The sequence below is a fragment of the Rhamphochromis longiceps genome, linkage group LG6 (genome assembly GCF_057381845.1).
Source record: "Rhamphochromis longiceps isolate RC_006_pf linkage group LG6, R_longiceps_female_GT1.1, whole genome shotgun sequence".
Classification (NCBI taxonomy): Eukaryota; Metazoa; Chordata; class Actinopteri; order Cichliformes; family Cichlidae; genus Rhamphochromis; species Rhamphochromis longiceps.
In genome coordinates, this window is record NC_140562.1 from 25431129 (window position 1) to 25449867 (window position 18739).

Sequence of the window (18739 nt, forward strand, 5' to 3'; positions counted from 1 at the left end):
TACATAACAGACAAACACAACGGAAATGCACCACTGAAATGCTCCAAATGAGAGGTTTAGGGTTCACACTGAGCTTGAATTGTTAATTTTGACTTTTTTCTTCACTGACCTGGCGGCAGAGGATGGTCTACTTTCTGGTCCTCCCTTTGCACCTTTCACGGACATCCTGGCCAGAAGATAAAAGAAAATGTCAAAAGGGAAGAGAGGGAAAAGACACAAATATCATAATGTAAAGGCAAAGGCTCCAAAAGAGCTTTCTAAAATAATGAAGAAAAGGCTTGTTGGGCTCACACAAAGCAACAAACAACCAAACAAAACCTGATATTAAACACTAAAGTCTTCATGAACTGGCTTTTTCAAATGCAAGGTAGAGACAAGCTAAAAGGGCTGTCTTAGCTGCTAAAGTTGCAGTAACAAAAATGAGCACAGGGCTAGATATTACACACCGCATCACAGCATTAATCACATTTATAGAAATCTATTTAATTCAACTATTGAGCCAGAGGGAAGAGGAGTCACTCAAACCCAGTTTTAAACGTTAGTAATAGCAAAACTTGCAGGGGTGGGGGCTCAGCTGAAATAGGTAGGGACCAGTTTGAGTTTGAATGCAATCACAGCGTATATACCCAAACAGCAGAACAAAAAACATGGACCACAGGACAGTGTGGATGGAAATGTCAGTACAGCAACAGAAGAAGATGGCGAACAGAAAAATGAAAGGAAAGGGAGTGTATGACAGTCGCATGTGCAGAACTCATGAGGGAGGAGGAGGAGAAACTTATGGCTTTCAATTTGAGAGACAGATTAATGTTCTGTCACGAGCCTCGGCAGTTCTGAGTATCAGCGCCTGATGATGAACGGCCGTACTTGACACTGATGCGCTGTAAACCCAACGCCTCACACCACCAGCACGCACGCCACGAAGCTGCTGCAAAGACAGACCCTCAAGATCTGCTCCAACAGTCACTACTTAAGGCGGCCCCGGACCACGAGGGCTGTAATGAGAAGAGACACGAAGACCAGCCAGTCGTCTAAATTATGTTGGACCGTTTAATGCACCTCGGCAAAAAACAAGCCACATTCCCAGCTCCAGCTGGGTGGAACAAAACGTGCCATGACTGAGTAGTGATTGCCTGCCTGTCATGCTTTCGCACAATCAGTGTGCTTACGATACGTCCTGATTGCAACACGCTTGAAGCATATTAAACTGTACGAATGGAGAGGGGAGGAATTTTTAATGTCCACCCACAATTACAGTTTTGGAATTGAAGTGGTCAGAAGTTATTTTATCTATACACTGATTTATTTATTTATTTATTTACATGCATACTGAAAAAAGTTTGCAGTGTTTGCAAAACCTTGCAATAATGCAAGCACACACATATACACAGCGTCTCTGCCGCTTTCCCAAACATTCACGCTGCACTTGTGGGGAAAGCAGGATATCTGGACTTTCTATAGTAATGGCCTCGCATTGTTTGCCTAAAGAATTGCTCTCGTCTTCAGTGAGCACAACTCCCATCAGAGTAAACAAACACAGCCACACTCGCATGCACACCCTGTACCCGTTTCACTACACAAGCCGTTGAGCAGCGCTTTGTGTCTGCAGCACTCCTCCCTAAGTGGCCAATTGCTGTCAATCACTGAGCCGACACAAGCAATTTTAGATCCTAATCATTCTAATTGAAGTAATGAAATGGAGGGCCAGGTGGACTAGACGAAACCAACACAACAAACACAGCTGACGATGGAAAGCAAGCTGCACTTGAGTTCTGCAATGATGTGGAAGACGACGAATGGGCCAGCCTGGGGTGTTGGGAGTTAAACACTAAATAGGGATTCTAAATATACTCCACAAGAGCCACTGGAGTGAAGGACGCTGAGACACATTGTATATGTCATGCAAACGTGACCCACATTGAGTGCATACATACTGAAAAGGAAGGTTTTCAGAGAACTCTAGGCGCTCCTGTGAAACCTACACACAGTGCTAGGACAAAGTATTTGCCCCCTTCCTGATTTCTTAGTTTTAGGCTATGTTCACACTGCAGGCAAAAGTGTATCAAATCCGATTTTTTTGACCCTATGCGACCCATATCCTATCATGCTATGACAGTGTGAACGGCACAAATCCGATATTTTCAAATCCGATCTGGGTCACTTTCGTATGTGGTACTGAATCCGATACATATCCGATGTTTTAGAAAGCGACTGCTGTTTGAACGGTCATGTCACATTAAATCCGTCTTTTACGTCACTGACACAAGACAGACGGCAATTATCAGCGGCGGAGAAGCGCCCGAGAAGACATCGCGAACGCTTCCTGGCTATCCAGCGTAGATGTCAGTGAAACTGTTGGGAAGACAACGTTGGAGAAACGTGAGCATGTTATTTGTACAGATTCTGACAGAAATCTGCAACTATCCTTTGAAGCACCACTCCTCTAAAACAGCAATAAGGATCATTATTAGGTTATTTACATTATTATGTAAATAACAAAATAACTTAAAGCAAAAATTGGGAAACGTAAAGTCTGAAGTCTTTATATTAAGGGCCATCAGTCAAACAATACTGTTTGCTCTGGGTCTAAACAGAGCGCGTTGTGTGTGACGTCTTCTTTTGCGCATGCGGGCCGCTTTCAGCGTTCACACTAGAGCGCGTTTGCTGTCGCATTTTATTTGTAGTGTGAACAAACAGTCAAAAAAATTGAATTTGATCAAAAAATAGGAATTGAGCATTAACACCTGCAGTGTGAACGTAGCCCAAGATGATTCAGATCATCAAACAAGTTCTGACATTTGAGAAAGATAACCGATTAAATATAAAATGCAGTTTTTAAATGATGATTTCACTTATTCGGGGAGAAAAGCTATCCAATTGCCATTGTTACAACATTAACTAGCTGGCATTAACCACTTTTTTTTTTTTAGAAAGCTGAGTTTAGTTTTACTAGTGACACTCAGGCCTGATTATTGCCAACTCTGCTGAATCAAACAATCAGTTAAACAGAACCTGACTGACAGAGTGATGCCGGCTGAAATATCTCAAAAAGCAACACATCATGCCACGATTTAAAGAAACTCAAGAACACAGGCAAAACAACGTCAGTGACATCTATCAGCCTGGAAAGGTTACAAAGCCCTTTCTAAAGCCACTGATGATTCATCCAAGAGATCACAAAAGAACCCAGAACAACGTCTAAAGAGCTGCAGACCTCACTTAGTAAGTGTTCATGGGTGCTGCTGCCTGTCTGCTAGGTACTGCCTCTACTGTTGCCATACAGCCATTCAAGAAATTTGTTCTTTAGTCTTGGGTGAGTAAACCATTTTCACCATCCATTATCTATTATTAATTTATATCAATATGTTAGCACTAAATATCCCTGCCCGTGGATTATAGTAAATAAAGTCTAGACACCTTAGCTAGCAATTTAGCACTTATGGCTACTTCTGCGTCTGAAAAACTGCAGTGGCCTTTATGCTCAACTCCAGACTTCAGAAATATAGTGGTGTCGTATTGGCTATTTCTCTCTTTTATGAGTGTAGCAGATATTCTTATTTGGGGGAAATATTTGAAGCGTGTTGAATTCTTGTTAACATCTGACACAATCTAGGCTACAAAGACTATGAGAAGTTAAAAGTTCCCAAAGCCTTTGATTTGGGAAAAGCAGATCACCACACCGCTTAAACATTGTATTATTTTTCTTAAAGGATCAAAAGCAGAGCAGCAGAATCAAAGATAAAGTTTTCTCTTAGGGTACTGCTAGTGGCTAACGTAGCCTTAAACTAACAGCTTGAAGCAAAGATGAAGAGTTAAAGAAACTCTGCTACACTCACTTCTTTTATATCCTTTGTAAAAATTGAAGTCTTTACACCCAGACTGAAGACTGAACTGTTTGGACGAGGATTTCTTAGCCAGCTATCCTGGGTCATGCTGAGGTTAAGGTTGTGACATCGGGCAGGAAGCAAAGTACAAGCAAGGATGCTAGTGTGCCACAGGGCGCTTTATACAAGAACTTAAAATTTCCCCATAAAATACTATTAAAGAACATTAAATTAAAACCAAATTTATGCCTACAGTTAGGGAAATTGTTTGAGTGGTTTTCAAGGTATTTCTTAACTAAAAAGAAAATTGAAACAAAAATGAACCTTTCTGGCATGCATAACAGAAAGTATCAGAGTCACAAAAAACACACATTGATTGTGAGTTCAGGCGTGGCTTCACCTTCCTGTGTACTCTCCTTGTTTTCTTTTATTTTTCGCATTATCTTTCCGTTCGCCTGCTGTCCAGTCGGAAGAAAGTCGGTCCCAGAGGAGCCAAACCAGTCCGTGTCTGATCCATAAACAACCGATAGAAATGCAATCAGGCCTGGCACTCCATCTTATCTTCACCCATCTTAACACTTCACCACCACTTTCTCATCCTCACATCCCTCCTCCCCTATCCAGCACTGATTTCATGTCACGGCTCTAAAATGAGACTGTCGCCTTTGGTCTCTGTGCAGACAGGATAACAGAGGGTGAGAAAGAGATACGTTTTCATGTTTTCCCTGTCATTTGGGGAATTTCTCCCCATTGCTTTGTATATAATTCGAGTCTAATTACAAGCTCTCGCTGCCTGTTTTTCTGGAGGCCAGCCTGATAATCACACAGCGAGCTGCTCTGAATAAGTCAGCTGATGCAATTGCATTGTAGCAAGCAACAGGGGCACAAATGGTGAACCAAAACAAATGAAAACAGAGGTCTGGCCATCTGCTGGCTTGTACAGCAAAGCTCAGGATCCATATAATCAAATATTACAAAGCAGAGAGGAAATGTTTGTCAGTTTCATTAGCCAGTGTGAGCAGGCTGCCTCAGACGTTCTCCATGCAATGCCTGCTCCCTACAAATGAACTACAGCCAGTGGTCGTCGTTCTGAATTATTGAACACTTAACTATAAATTATTATTATATATAAAAACAGCAAAAGAAGCTAGAAGAAAAGAATATGATACTATTTCTTCCTTCTACTTACCCTGACTGTTCTTCTTGTTTGTCTTGGATAGCAGATGTGGATGAAGGGCATGTGTACAGTCTTAGCTAACCTGAGGATTATATAATGAAAGGTGATTATCTGGCTAAATATGTCTGGATTAGGTAGATAGATCTAACCGGTCGCCTCTGTTCTCAAGAACAAAAAGGGCAGTGACATTGTGTTCCTGCAGATTTGCCATTTTCTGTGTTTTGATCAGTTTATATTTCATTTCCGTGCAGTTTGGTGAGAAAAACTTTAGATTCAAGATGCAAAGATCAACCATTCTGTTCTGTTCTGTCCCTCTCTATATATATTTCACGGCATCACATCCATGCACAGGGTCCATATCACTGTCCAGGAGAAACAAACAATCTGAGCCTGAATAACAACACACTGAAACGGAAAAGCGGTGCTTCTATCGGCAGGTGTAAGTCACGAATTGCACAACAGGCATCAACAGACTGACAGATGAAACAAAAGGGATACGTTCAGAGAGCTCTGGCTAGTGTTTGAAGACAATAGACCAAATAATTCTTGACATCTAAATCGTTCATAATTTACTGGACAAAGACACAGTTTATGTAGTTTTAAGTTCTGTACACCACTACAGCTCCTTTCAAATTTAACAATTAATATTTGATTGAAGTGCAGACTTTCAGCAATAACACTTTTCATCATTTGGCTATTAATACACGCAACATGCAGAATTGTTTTGTCGTTTTGGCTGTAAAATTACAAAATAATTCTGATCTTTCAGGAACAATTTGAATTTTCTCTCTCTAATTGGTTGAGGTGTTAATGCTAGTCTCCTCTTCTTTCCAAAATCATTAGATTTTTGTCTCTAACACAAACAGTAACAAAGTTAGGTTCATTTAATGAGAACTTGTAAAAATTGATCCACTGCTGCGCCATTGGTCAAAAAAGGGTTAGTTGGTAGAAAATATACACAACCTCCCACTGTCAAAACCTGTCAGTTCAGATTAGACTTCCATCCATCCATCCATTTCCTGCTGCTTATCTAGTTCAGTCTTACAGGGAAGTAAGTAGGTACACTGTTGACCTGTCCAGATACACTCTGCAACAACCTGTTGCAAAGCCAACACAAAGAGACAGACAATTTCGAGTCACTGGTTAACCCACAAACTGCATGTGGGATGAAGCCAGAGTACCGTTCTGTGTGCAAACCCCCCACACAAAGGCCAGATGGTGGATTTAAAACAAGGTCCTTCTTGCTGTGAGCTGTGTTAACCATCATCAACATGCTGCTCCAAGATTAGAAAAGAAATTGATAAAACAGCCTGTTGAGATGAAACCAAGATGAACTTGTGCCAAAATGATGGGAAGAGTTATGTGCTAAACTTGATGGAGGCCATGTTACAACATGAGCATGTATAGCTATCAGTGGAACTGGGCCACTAGTGTTTATTGATTATGTGACTGCTGATGATAGAAGTAGCAGGATAATCAGACCGTGCTTCACAGTGCAAGGGATAATAACCCAGAGGTTTCTCAAGGCTAAGAAATGGTATGGTTGATGACCAAGCCATTCACCTGATCTCAGCCCAACAGAGCACGCTTTTCAGTCATTAAATACAAAACTGAATGCCGTAAAAACCAGAAACAACTGAAGGCAGCAACATTAAAGGCCTTAAAGAGGATCTGAAGGGAGGAAACACAGTGATGTCTGTGATATCAGGCAGTTATTTGCTACAAAGGATTGTCAGGTTAGTTTGATGTGTTGAGTTTTGAGCCTGCCTTTGGGGGCAAATAATGCAAATAACAAATAAGCCTCAGAAGAAAATGCCAAACAAACCCTGAACACAGAGAGTGCACAAACAGTGCAGATGGACAGGGCAAAGCAGCCAGAAAAATCTCTAATCACAGACAGAGTCAGATAAACGAGTGTGTGGATAAATTTGTATGTTTAACGTGATTTGTTATGAGTATAACCTCAAAGCAAAGGTGAGAGGTTGAGCTAAAAACCCAAGTGAAACTCAAACTTTGCACATAAGAGTTTACCTCGTCAAGCTGCTGCACATGTAAAATCTGTGGAAATTTTGAAACTCTCTTGACGCAGAGTGTCATAATACTGCTGCTGCTGTTTACTTTTAATGAATTAAATCAAGTATATATATATATATAGTGTGTGTGTATATATAGCAGTAAATGTGAAGAATAAGGCTGTTAAGCAGCTAGAGAAAGAACTGGGGGCAAAATGTGTGATTTGAGAGGTTAATTAACTGGCAGTTGAAGAAAATGTAGATATCAATTTAAGTAAGTATTTCCCTAAGTAATGAGCTCAGGCGCCGATGCATGGGATGCTAAAAGCTGCCACTATAATCACAATGGATTCACTTTTTGAAGTGCTGTGAAGATATCTCTGCATTGGCAGCTCAGTGTATAGAGTATATGCTGTGTGTGTGTGTGTGTGTGTGTGTGTGTGTGTGTGTGTGTGTGTGTGTGTGTGTGTGTGTGTGTGTGTGTGTGTAGATGGCACGTACAGTCCTGTTTTTCCATCCTTTCATTTCCTAACTAACTGATTTCACAGATTTTCGCGCTGTTAGTTAGTCGGGCACAGAATTTAATGGGCTTTCGGGTCCCCGGGGCTCTCTCCTATTAAACCCTACGCAGTTTATTGACTGCCAAAGTAGCTCAGACACACTGGTTGTTTTTGCTGAAAGTACACCTTAAATTTCACCTGAACCATCTTTAACTTTCTGTGTATGATATTAACTGTCACAAAGAGGGAAAAAAGAGAAAAGGAACATAAATGACACAATTTCAAGCCTCTGGCATCAGATGTGTAAACTTTCCAGATGAACTCTGTTCTTCCTCTCCTTGGCATTTAGCTTTGCTCTGGAGAGGTCAGTTGGTGAACTTTGTCTCACTTCACAGGACAAAGCTGCTGCACGACCCGTGACTCACATAAATGTCACCTCACTTCAAAATGCGCAGAAATGCAAAACAGCCATGCCTCGCCTCTTCAGTGAAAAATTTGTTGTAATTTTACCAAAACCCACCGGTAGAACAACTTTTCATTAATCCCGCAGCCTTGTGTTCCCTGCAAATGGAGAAAAGGCTTTTTGTTGTGCTCAAAGGAAAACAAAAGCTGGAGAGAAAGCATAATCTAATTTTTATGCTTTCTCTCCATTCCTCTCTCTCCCCCTTCATTCCCCTGTTCTTTGCGCGTTGAGGCAGCGCAGCAGTGGGAAACTATTGAAGAACCTATTCCCTGTGCAACCCTCGCCACGCTCAAATATGCTTAGTGCATCCAACCAAAGCCCTTATTTAGCGTTTTGCTTTTTTTTTGTGGAGAAGTAGAAACTTATTTTACCCCTTACCTTCACAGAAACAGACAAGTGAACACAATAATGTGCATTTCATGGTCCACTCAGCTCCCAATGGAGTGTGGACCTTTGAATTGTTGACTTAAGTAGAATCGGCTTTTTTTTCTGTTAGCTTGGTTAGGATGGAGGCAAAGGTGCCGTTAGTGCAGCGTGAAACACCGATGCGGCCATTTTTCACGTTATCGACTTTTAGTGCAAGAAATTTTAGAAATGTCTCTCATCAACTGCACTGCAAATGTTTTAATTTTGCTGTTATTTTTAGAGGGATCTGGAGGACTCGACCAGCTTTTGACATAGCAGTTGACATAATCAGTAGAAAAATCAAATTCACCATCTTCCTTAAAACAGGTTAAGTTGATTAACTGTAACAAAAAAGGAAAATTGTGCTTCAGATTTAAGACACTGTCCACAGCTTATAGTTCGATTCGGTGACAGTTAAACGCTCCCTTAGTTATGCTGCAGTAGTCCTAGGCTGCTGTAGGCTTCCCATGATGCTCTGAGTATTTCTTCCTCACTCACCTTGTTCAACACTCAACACTCTGCTTTTAATCATTACTTATTATCTCTAGCTCTCCCCTCATCCCCAACCGGTCGCATCAGATGGCCGCCCCTCCCTGAGTCGGGTTCTGCCTATCTTTCTTCCCGTTAAAGGGGAGTTTTTCCTTCCCACTGTCACTAAGTGTTTGCTTATAGGAGGGCGTTTGATTGTTGGGGTTTTCTCACTATTACTGTAGGATCTTTGAAAAAAAAATAGTGATCAAAAAGTCAAATCAAGAAGCCAGTGAATAGCATTACTTTAAAAAAAACAAAACTTGGTCATCTTCTTTGCATATTATAAATTTGATTCGGGTTGTTTGAGGCTGCCACTGATGATGGGAAACTGCTACATCGCTCAGCCAAAACTGCAAACTACAAACACAACCATCTCAGAACTTCTCTCAGCTTTGAAGCGAGTGAAGGATACTCAGAATACATCAGAAGGTGCAATTCCCACTGCAACTAACAGCCACGAGGTACAAAATGATGCAGATGAGCGAACTGCTGTATGGATCGGAGCTGATGTTGCAAGAAAAACACATTGAATATTTTCTCACCGAACAATACCCCCATTATTTATTTTTTTACTTGGCACATTATTGAGATCGTATTTTCTTCCTCTTTCTGCCACTTGCTTTAGGGATTTTCACAGCGACTACACCGCATCCATAAATCTTCTCTGATGTCTTCTTTTCCTCCTGCCCGGCAGCTCCAATACGTCCACTATCTGCAAACGTCCAAACCATCTCAACCTTGCCTCTCTAACTCTTTATTCCCAAATTTAGTCGTTTCTGATGCAAATTACTAAGAATAATATTAAGAAAGAATTCAGCTGTAAATTGTTGTTATCTGAGCTGAGTGTGTTAACAAATGAGCAAAAGCGAGACGCTAAAGAAGAGAGGCTATTGGAGGGTTTTGTGTTTAATGAAGTATTCACTTATTGTTGACTGATAATGTCCTATCAGGGACTAATTGCCTGCACGGTTGCCTCATTAAACATAGCATGACATCCTGCCACGGGACGCTGGCTGCACACCTCGCTGCAATCGCTGCGATCTCAATACGCTCCCATTCTCCCCCTTCATCTGCTGCCCCGATGCTCATGGTTGCAGTCACGCTCTGTTTGTTGTTTGATAGAAAAGACCATTATGAAAGGACCTGGAGTTCTGGAAGTGCTCATGGATTTCCTGTTTTTGCTGTGGAAATGTTTCATTCTCTTTTTAAGCTCGTGTTTATTCCCTCCTCTTTTCTTTTCTCCCTGCTTCCTGCTCTTTAAAACGCATTTCTGACTTCTTCACTGCAGTCACCTTCACACTCCTGATCTGAAGCAGTTGGCTCGTCTCTCCCCCTTCCCTCTCTGTCTATTCAACCCTCTATTTCGCACATGCCCACCGCTCTGCCTCTGGGCCACACTTCCCTCCACCGCTCCCTGCAACCACCGCAACCTCTCCCCCTGCTTTATTTATGGGAATATGCTGATGGGGCAAACCCAGGTAAAGATAGATTTCTTTTTTTTTTAGGGCCAGAAACATAAATTGAAATAGAAAAAGGAGGGGGGCAGTGTAAGAGAGAAAGACCACGTGCAATTAATCACTGAGTTGTCATTTTTTCTAAAAAGCAAAGTCATTCATCAAAAGCAGTGGAATAAAACTAAGAAATCAGGGAGCTGGCAAGGACAGCGAAAGAGTGTATCATGGTATCTATTCAGGATCTAATTGGGTCAGTGGCAAATAATGTGGCTGTGTTTGTGCTGAGCTTTGCTTCAGAGTTGAAACAGCAGGCTGGAGATCAGCGTCAGCAGGAGAGTAATTCAATCTCATGAGAGACAAAACAAGAAATAAGGAAACCTCAAAGCTCCTGAGCAACCCGACTCAGATCCAGCGGCATGTTTCTGGCTCCACACTGCACAGGAAGTTGCTATATGAAAACAGTCAATCGAAAGTGAAACAACAGCGAAGCTAAATGCCACAGGGGGGCATTGTGCACGTAAACTACAAAAGAGCAAGGGGACACATATAAAATAAACAAAGGGGGGAAAAAATGAAATAACACATTTAGCCTGAGGGAATATCCTTCTGTCAGTCTGTCATTTAATTTGACAGAGGTCATTCTTTCTTTTGCGTTGCTGGCTGTGCCTGTCACAAAACATTAGAAAAATGAAAACTTGCTTGGTGACATTGTGCGTGAATGTAGACGGGAAAAAAATTCCACACCTGTTTTTTTTTTTCTTCTTTTTTGGGGTGTGTGTGACCCTGCTTGTCAAAGTTAAGGACAAATCAGAGAGAGAGTTAATGGAATCTGTCTGTGTCAAAAAAGAAGAAAAAACCCTCAGAGGGAGAAATGGAGAAGGAGAAAGGCGTAGAAGTTGAGGTTGAGCCTGGTAGTAGATCATATCAGTGAAGGGAGGGAGGGCTGAGAGCGACTGAAAAACAAGGACGGGGGAGCGGCTTCTCGTGCGAGACTAGAAGCTCCGCATGCAGGATTTAGCATGTGGTGAGAAGAATAATGTACCTTGACAGAGCAGCGCTCTCTTCCAATGCGACCGATCACTCCACCCCCACCTCGAAGCGGAGTGATGTGGAGCGCGAGCACCACCTGTGACACCAACTGCCACCCTGGGGGAACATCCGCAGCTAGCCACCTGTTAAAAAATGCAGCCGCCAACCTGTCTGTTATATTCATTCAGTTCCCCGTTATTGACGTTGATTTGAAATGCGATGAGTGCCTCTTAACAATTCTTGAGCAGAATTCAAATGCCACTCAAACTGTTTCTCACAGGAGGAAAATTTGCATCATGCACATCATGTGCTCATCAGGAAACATCCTCTGGCGGCTGCTTAATAAGATGTTGATACAGCGCCTCACTGTTCCACACTTCAAAGAAGGAAAAACTGTCTTTGGCTAACGCATACACGAAGAAAGAAAATAAAGTGTTTTGCTTGATATAAGATACTGTTGATGTCCCCTTACTCCTTTTCCCAGTCTTTTCTATTCCCAGTGGCAGAAAGGTGCAGTTTCTCCAATGGCCACTTGAGGCTGGCTCCAAACGCAAGTCAACCTCCCATGACTTTCATGTTAAAAGCATATTTCAAAACTGGTTACACACTCGCACACACACAAATACAAACACTTTGTTTGTCCTGAAAAATAACATAGCCTACTGTGTGTTTAGGTGAAGGAAATTCTTGTGTTATATTAGCAGACACGTCCCTCAAACACAAACAAACACGACTGAAACAGCATTTTTATATTTCAGGTCAACAATGGTTGAAGTAAGGTGGCAAAAAATATAGAGTAGAACGGTCAGATTGTTGAGGTTGTTTCCACCTATTAAAGGCCCAGTGAGACAAAGCAACTGAACTCATTTTATTATGATGAAATGAAGAAACAAAATTTCTTTTTTTTTTCTAGTCCTGTGAGCGATATGGTTTTGGCTTTTGGAGCTGAAAGTAGGAAATGCTAGAAAACGCTAAAACACAGCTGTGTCACGGGTGAATTTTTATTTTAGTTTGACTTTAGCAGCCATGCCATTAATGTGGCTTTGCTTTTTGCAAAAAGTAGCAAAGTTACTCGGGAACTTAATATAGTCTGGCAGTCTGTCTGCACACATTTGCAAGGGCAAGTGTAGGAAACGGTAAGCAGTTCTTTTGATCTCTATCAGAAGATTTATGCTGTTTCTTAGCCTGTGCTGTGGTCAAATGTTAAAAAATTCACCATATGCTAGTGCTGAAGTATGTAAATAGAGTTACTTAATCTCAGAGCTAATGGCTGGGTGAGAGGCTTGGGAGGCTGTGGTTATACACTTAATGGAAAACCTGCACTGCTTTGTGCTGTAGTAATGGGAGGAGATTATCTTGCCATGCAGAAGGACTGGATAAATGCTTCTCCACAAATTGCTCACAGCCTCTCCCTCCTTCCCACCAATCTCTTTCTCACTTATTCTAGATGTTTATTATTCATATTATACTCATGAGCGATGTGGATGCTTTAATCACGCTGACACGGAGGCTGAGGCGTGTGTGGCAGCTGAACGGCTTTGTTCAGAGATTCTGTTTTCCAGCATTGTTTCCCTCTTTACTTCTCTCTATTTTTTTTACTGTTTATTTAGGTTTTTAGTCGGTGATATCACTGACTAATATTTTCAGTTTATGCAGCTCCTTTCATCATTCTTTGTCAGGGTTTACGTTTTTTTTTTTTTTTTTTTTGGAACTCACTTCACTCGTTTTCTTTGGATGTTGCTCGCCGTGCTTCACTTTTGTCAGCTCATGGACAATGCAATGTTTACCCCTAAGAAAGATCAATACCTCAACACCACTGAGCAGACTTCATTCTTCAAGCACAATTGATTGGATTTCTTCCTCACAGCTTGCCTGGACATGTTAAACCAGACAAATCCATGACACCCTGAATGAAGAACAGCGTAAACCGAGCATGTGCCTGTTGAATTTACCACCTCACTCCCCTCATTGGTGAGCTGTAGTTATGATGTTTTCACTGCTAGCATTGAATACATTTTTTAGGTGTAGACTCCAAATTTGAGCCATTGATTGGGCAAAAACTCGTTTAATGGAAGTAACTCAAAATTTTGAGCTTTTATGTCATTATATAAACTATTTTGCCAAACCTACAGTTTCAGTGTAGCCAGTTAGGACGATAACTATTTGTACAATAACACACCACCACAGAGGAGTTTACAAACTGTGATTGAAGCATGGAGTTTCATCTTTAATTAAAGGATTTGAACAAAAAGATTTTGCATTAACTTTTTTCTGAATTACAGCCATCAGCCACAACATTTTCAGAGGCTCAAAGGTTATCAGACAAGCTAACATAATTTTAGATATAAGTATTATTTTTTAATGCTTACAAGAAATGAGTCTCTGAAGTCTAGAAGCTATGGACGGCACCAAATGTTGTGTTTGCTCTCTTGCTATACTCTGTCAGGCCTTTACGGCAGCTCGCTTCAGTTGCTGCTTGTTTACGGGGATTTCTTTTATTCAGTTTTGTATTTAATAACTAAACAGCATGCTCTTTTGGATTATGATCAGGTGACTGACTTGGCCATTGAAAATGTAATAATATCCCTTTTTTTGCTTTGAGAAACTCTTGGGCTATTTTGCAAGATGCTTTGGGTCATTATATCCATTTGCACCGTGAAGCACTGATCAGTCAGTTTTGCAGCATTTGGCTGAGTAGAGAGTCCTGTACACTACATTTTCACACAGCAGTCACACAATCAGCAATCATCAATAAACACTAGTGGTTTACATCTTTCTAGATAGATGTTGTGATGGTATTTTTCTTAACCATGGAAATAATTCAGTTATTACAGACTTAAGCTGTAATCTGTGGCCTCCAGACTTTTTGGAGCTGCTGTGCCGGCCAGGATTTAAAATGTCTTCGGGTGGAGAAACAAACTCTTTAGAACTGAGTTGTATGTGAACGGAGGGCCGAGAGCATGTTGGTGAAGGAAATAAAAAGCAAGATACAGGAAATCTTGACTAACTGCATTTTATTTATTTATTTTTTATATATATATATATATATATATATATATATATATATATCCATCCATCTTCATCCATTTTATCCGGGACCAGGTCGCGGGGGCAGCAGCCTAAGCAAAGAGGCCCAGACCTCCCTCTCCCCAGCCACCTCCTCCAGCTTATCCGGGGGAACACCAAGGCGTTCCCAGGCCAGCCGAGAGATATAATCTCTCCAGCGTGTCCTGGGTCTGCCCCGGGGTCTCCTCCCGGTGGGACATGCCTGGAACACCTCACCCAGGAGGCGCCCAGGGGGCATCCTTGTCAGATACCCGAACCACCTCAGCTGGCTCCTTTCAATGTGGAGCAGCAGCTGCTCTACTCTGAGCCCCTCCTGGATGGCCGAACTTCTCACCCTATCTCTCAGGGAGAGGCCAGCCACCCTTCGGAGGAAGCTCATTTCCGCCGCTTGTATCCACGATCTCGTTCTTTCGGTCACTACCCACAGCTCGTGGCCATAGGTGAGGGTAGGGACGTAGATCGACCGGTACATTGAGAGCTTCGCTTTTACACTCAGCTCCCTCTTCACCACGACGGACCGGTGCAGCGTCCGCATCACTGCAGCCGCCGCACCAATCCGTCTGTTGATCTCCGGCTCCCTTCTCCCATCACTCGCAAACAAGACCCGAGATACTTGAACTCCTCCACTTGGGGCAGGAACTCATCCCCGACCCGGAGTGGGCACTCCACCCTTTTCCGGCTGAGAACCATGGCCTCAGATTTGGAGGTGCTGATCCTCATTCCCGCTGCTTCACACTCGGCTGCGAACCGTTCCAGTGCTGGAGGCCCTCACCCGATGAAGCCAACAGAACCACATCATCCGCGAAAAGCAGAGATGAGATTTTGAGGCCACCAAAGTGAAAGCCCTCCGCCACTTGGCTGCGCCTAGAAATCCTGTCCATAAAAATTATGAACACAACCGGAGACAAAGGGCAGCCCTGGCGGAGCCCATCACCCACCAGGAACGAGTCCGACTTATTGCCGGCAATGCAAACCAAGCTCTTGCAACGGTTGTATAGGGATCGAATGGCCCGTAGCAATGGGCCAGACACCCCATATTCCCGCAACACCTCCCACAGGACACCCCGAGGGACACGGTCGAATGCCTTCTCCAAGTCCACAAAACACATGTAGACTGGTTGGGCAAACTCCCATGCACCCTCAAGTATCCTCGAGAGGATAAAGAGCTGGTCCAGTGTTCCGCGACCAGGACGAAAACCGCATTGTTCCTCCTGTATCCGAGGTTCGACTAACGGACAAACTCTCCTTTCCAGCACCCTGGCATAGACTTTCCCAGGGAGGCTGAGGAGTGTGATTCCCCTGTAGTTGGAACACACCCTCCGGTCCCCCTTCTTAAAGATGGGGACCACCACCCCGGTCTGCCAGTCCAGGGGTACTGCCCCTGATTTCCACGCAACATTGTAGAGGCGTGTCTACCAGGACAGCCCTACAACGTCCAGAGTCTTCAGGAACTCAGGGCGGACCTCATCCACACCAGGGGCTCTGCCACCAAGGAGTTGTTTAACTGCCTCAGTGACCTCGCCTCCGGAAACTGGCGGGTCATTCCCCTCATCCCCAGACTCTGCTTCCTCCTCGGAAGACGTGTCAGTGGGATTAAGGAGGTCCTCGAAGTATTCCTTCCACCGCCTATATATGTATAATAAAATGATCTTCAAACTAATTTTAGAAGTTAAAAATGTCACACGTTATTCCAAAATAACTTCCACAAGAAGGAGGCCCTTCTATTCTACAGTCTACCTCACTTAATGGTGAGGTAGAGATTTCACTTTTAAAGACCATCAATTATTATCCAGAGTGTTTGAGTCATACTAATTTTTTGCCTTGGTTCAGTTTTTAGTAGCTATTAAATTTCATTTTACCTTGCTGCTTGGTTTAGGAATTGTAGCCAAGTACAGGATAGGGTAGGGGAAATTAAAGTAAGATGGAGAGAATGGGCCAATAGCTAGATTCGCAGGAGGGATAAAGGGAGTTGCGTGGAGAAGAATGACTGGAGCCACAGGTAAAGTTGCTATGAATTGTATTAAACTATTTAGCAACAATTTAACAGCATTTTATGAACAGGAATGAAAACATAAAATAAAATACAGTGACAGCAATAATAATAACAGTCAGAATCCTATCTGAGCTCAGATATGTCAGTCTTGCCGGCTTAATAGTCAGTGTTCAGTCAAGTCAAATCCAACAGGTCAAAAGTTTGTGATTGGTGCGATTTCGTCCTACCGCACTGTTGCAATTGTTCGTGAGAGAAGAGCAACCTGCCCTTCTGGGCCAACTCAGAATGGCTGTGGTTCGGTTCGGTTCAAAGGGAAAGGCTCGCCATCTTCCTCGTCAGGAAGAGATCCAGGTCTCACGATCCCATAAAAAAACCTAGCCTGTAAACAACAGGACTATTACTAATTCAGTTCACACTCTAATGATATACATGGCCATATGTAAATAATGTAAGTGCTATAACAAAACAAGCACAAAACATTAATTCTAATTTCTAACTATAGTCTATACAGTGCATCTTAATCATGAATGCAATCTTTAAATCACAATCAGCTTATTCTATCGTCAAGGTGCACATTTCTATCAGAAATCAGAAATAAACCATAAACTATGGTAGATTATTTTTTTACAGTATTGCCCTTTAACTGAATTACAGGAGCATTGCTTTACACTGCATAGCAATGAAGCAATATATTATTTACACTCAATGTACAGAATAAAATTACCAAAAGAATATACAAAAACCCACAGGCTGTAGTTTTACAGTATGTGGTAACGTATCAGCACAGTAAGAATACACACTGACATCTATCCAGTGCCGCTCGAGCATCAAATGTAACAAAATAAAGTAGATTCATGACCTTTAAGATCAACATTAACTTATTCCATCATCTAATTTTAGTGCGTTTAATATTCAACAAGTAATACTAGAACATCATCAGCACACAAGCTGAGTGCTCAAAATGGCTGAACTCAGTGAGAAACCCCGTGTGTTCTCCCACAGTGAAAACGTGGTCAGCTACAGCTATGAGCATTAGGCTAGTTAGCTTTTCAATTAGCCTGATTCGCCCAGTCCCAGTTTAACTCACCAGCACACTTCTAATGTTCAACTCTCAGAGAGGATCTTGTTCAACTCTCAGAGAGGATCTTGTTCAACTCTCAGAGAGGATCTTGTTCAACTCTCAGAGAGGATCTTGTCCACTTCATCCGCTCCCGCGCAGATCTACAACATTGAAATCGGGCCATTATATTCCCTGTTAACTTCTTGTTAGCTTTTTAGCTTCAAGGTTAGCTTAACAGCTTCTGACTCACCGCGATGGTTTCAAGGTCCGAAATGTTCACAATAAATCAGGTCCGTTTCTCCAAGGTCCATGCAGATCTCCGGTATGGATATTTGCTCAATTTATCAAGTTAATAGTTATTTTCCAGCGAAAAGCTTGGCGGTGAAAATCAGTGATGGTCTCGTGCACCTCCGTCTCTCTCTGTGTCTGAGCACGTGACGGTACAGAGCAGGGGAAGGCGGGGCTTGTTCCTTCCTAACCAGTAGGGGTGTTAAATATACTCTTTGGGTTTTATTCTTATATTTATAGTATTTATCTTTTATTATTGATTTATTTTTGATCAACTCAGTGATTAACAGAGTAATGATAAATCCCAATTAACAATAACATGTTGTAGTGCATTACTGAGTCGTGTAAACTCACTGGGTTACAGAATCAAAATAATTAGTAGTGAGGTTGAAACGTTCACCTGAGATGTTGCATGCACTTATTAAAGTAGCCAGAGGCTTCACACACCTATTCTGGGTTGTTTCCTGTTTATCACTGATGATGTCTACTAGCCACAGAAATGCAAGTAAATAAAGCTGATATCAGAGATTTAACAGCCATAACATTCAAATCGAGTGATTCTGGATACAGGGTACTCATGTTTCACAAACATTTATATTCCCTTCATTTTGCTCATACAGTGTGTAAAAATCACAGACATTTTCTTTCATAGGAAAATGTTACTGTGAAAAACAATGCCTGTGATTAATCCAGAGTAGCAGAGGCATTGTTTCTGGGCTGTGTTTTGGCTGTTTAATGTTTTGGATGGATGATTTCAGTGCTTTGAGGAGAGCAAACAAAATGAAAAAAAACTTCATCTGCAATGGTGTAGAACAGGATTTTAAGAAAACCCCACAAATCCTAAAATTATTCAGTTATTTAGACATGATTCAATAAAGGTTTTCTTATATAGTAACCTACATTTCATTTAAATGGTTCTTTAGAGCCCTTTTGTATA

The 18739-nt window shown here is 42.0% G+C and overlaps 1 protein-coding gene across 2 annotated transcripts in view; it reads right to left on the bottom strand.

Annotated features, from left to right (window-relative positions):
* Positions 1-18158, bottom strand: part of cabp4 (calcium binding protein 4) — a 45380-nt gene extending 27222 nt beyond the window's left edge. For both annotated transcript variants that reach the window (XM_085409861.1, XM_085409862.1), the window contains exons 1-3: positions 17765-18158; positions 17542-17675; positions 110-16833 (exon numbers count right to left, since the gene is read on the bottom strand). In XM_085409861.1, the coding sequence (XP_085265987.1) occupies positions 110-165 (56 nt within the window). In that variant the 5' untranslated portion in view covers positions 166-16833; positions 17542-17675; positions 17765-18158. The remainder of the gene's footprint in view (positions 1-109; positions 16834-17541; positions 17676-17764) is intronic.
* Between the last annotated feature and the right edge of the window lie 581 nt (positions 18159-18739).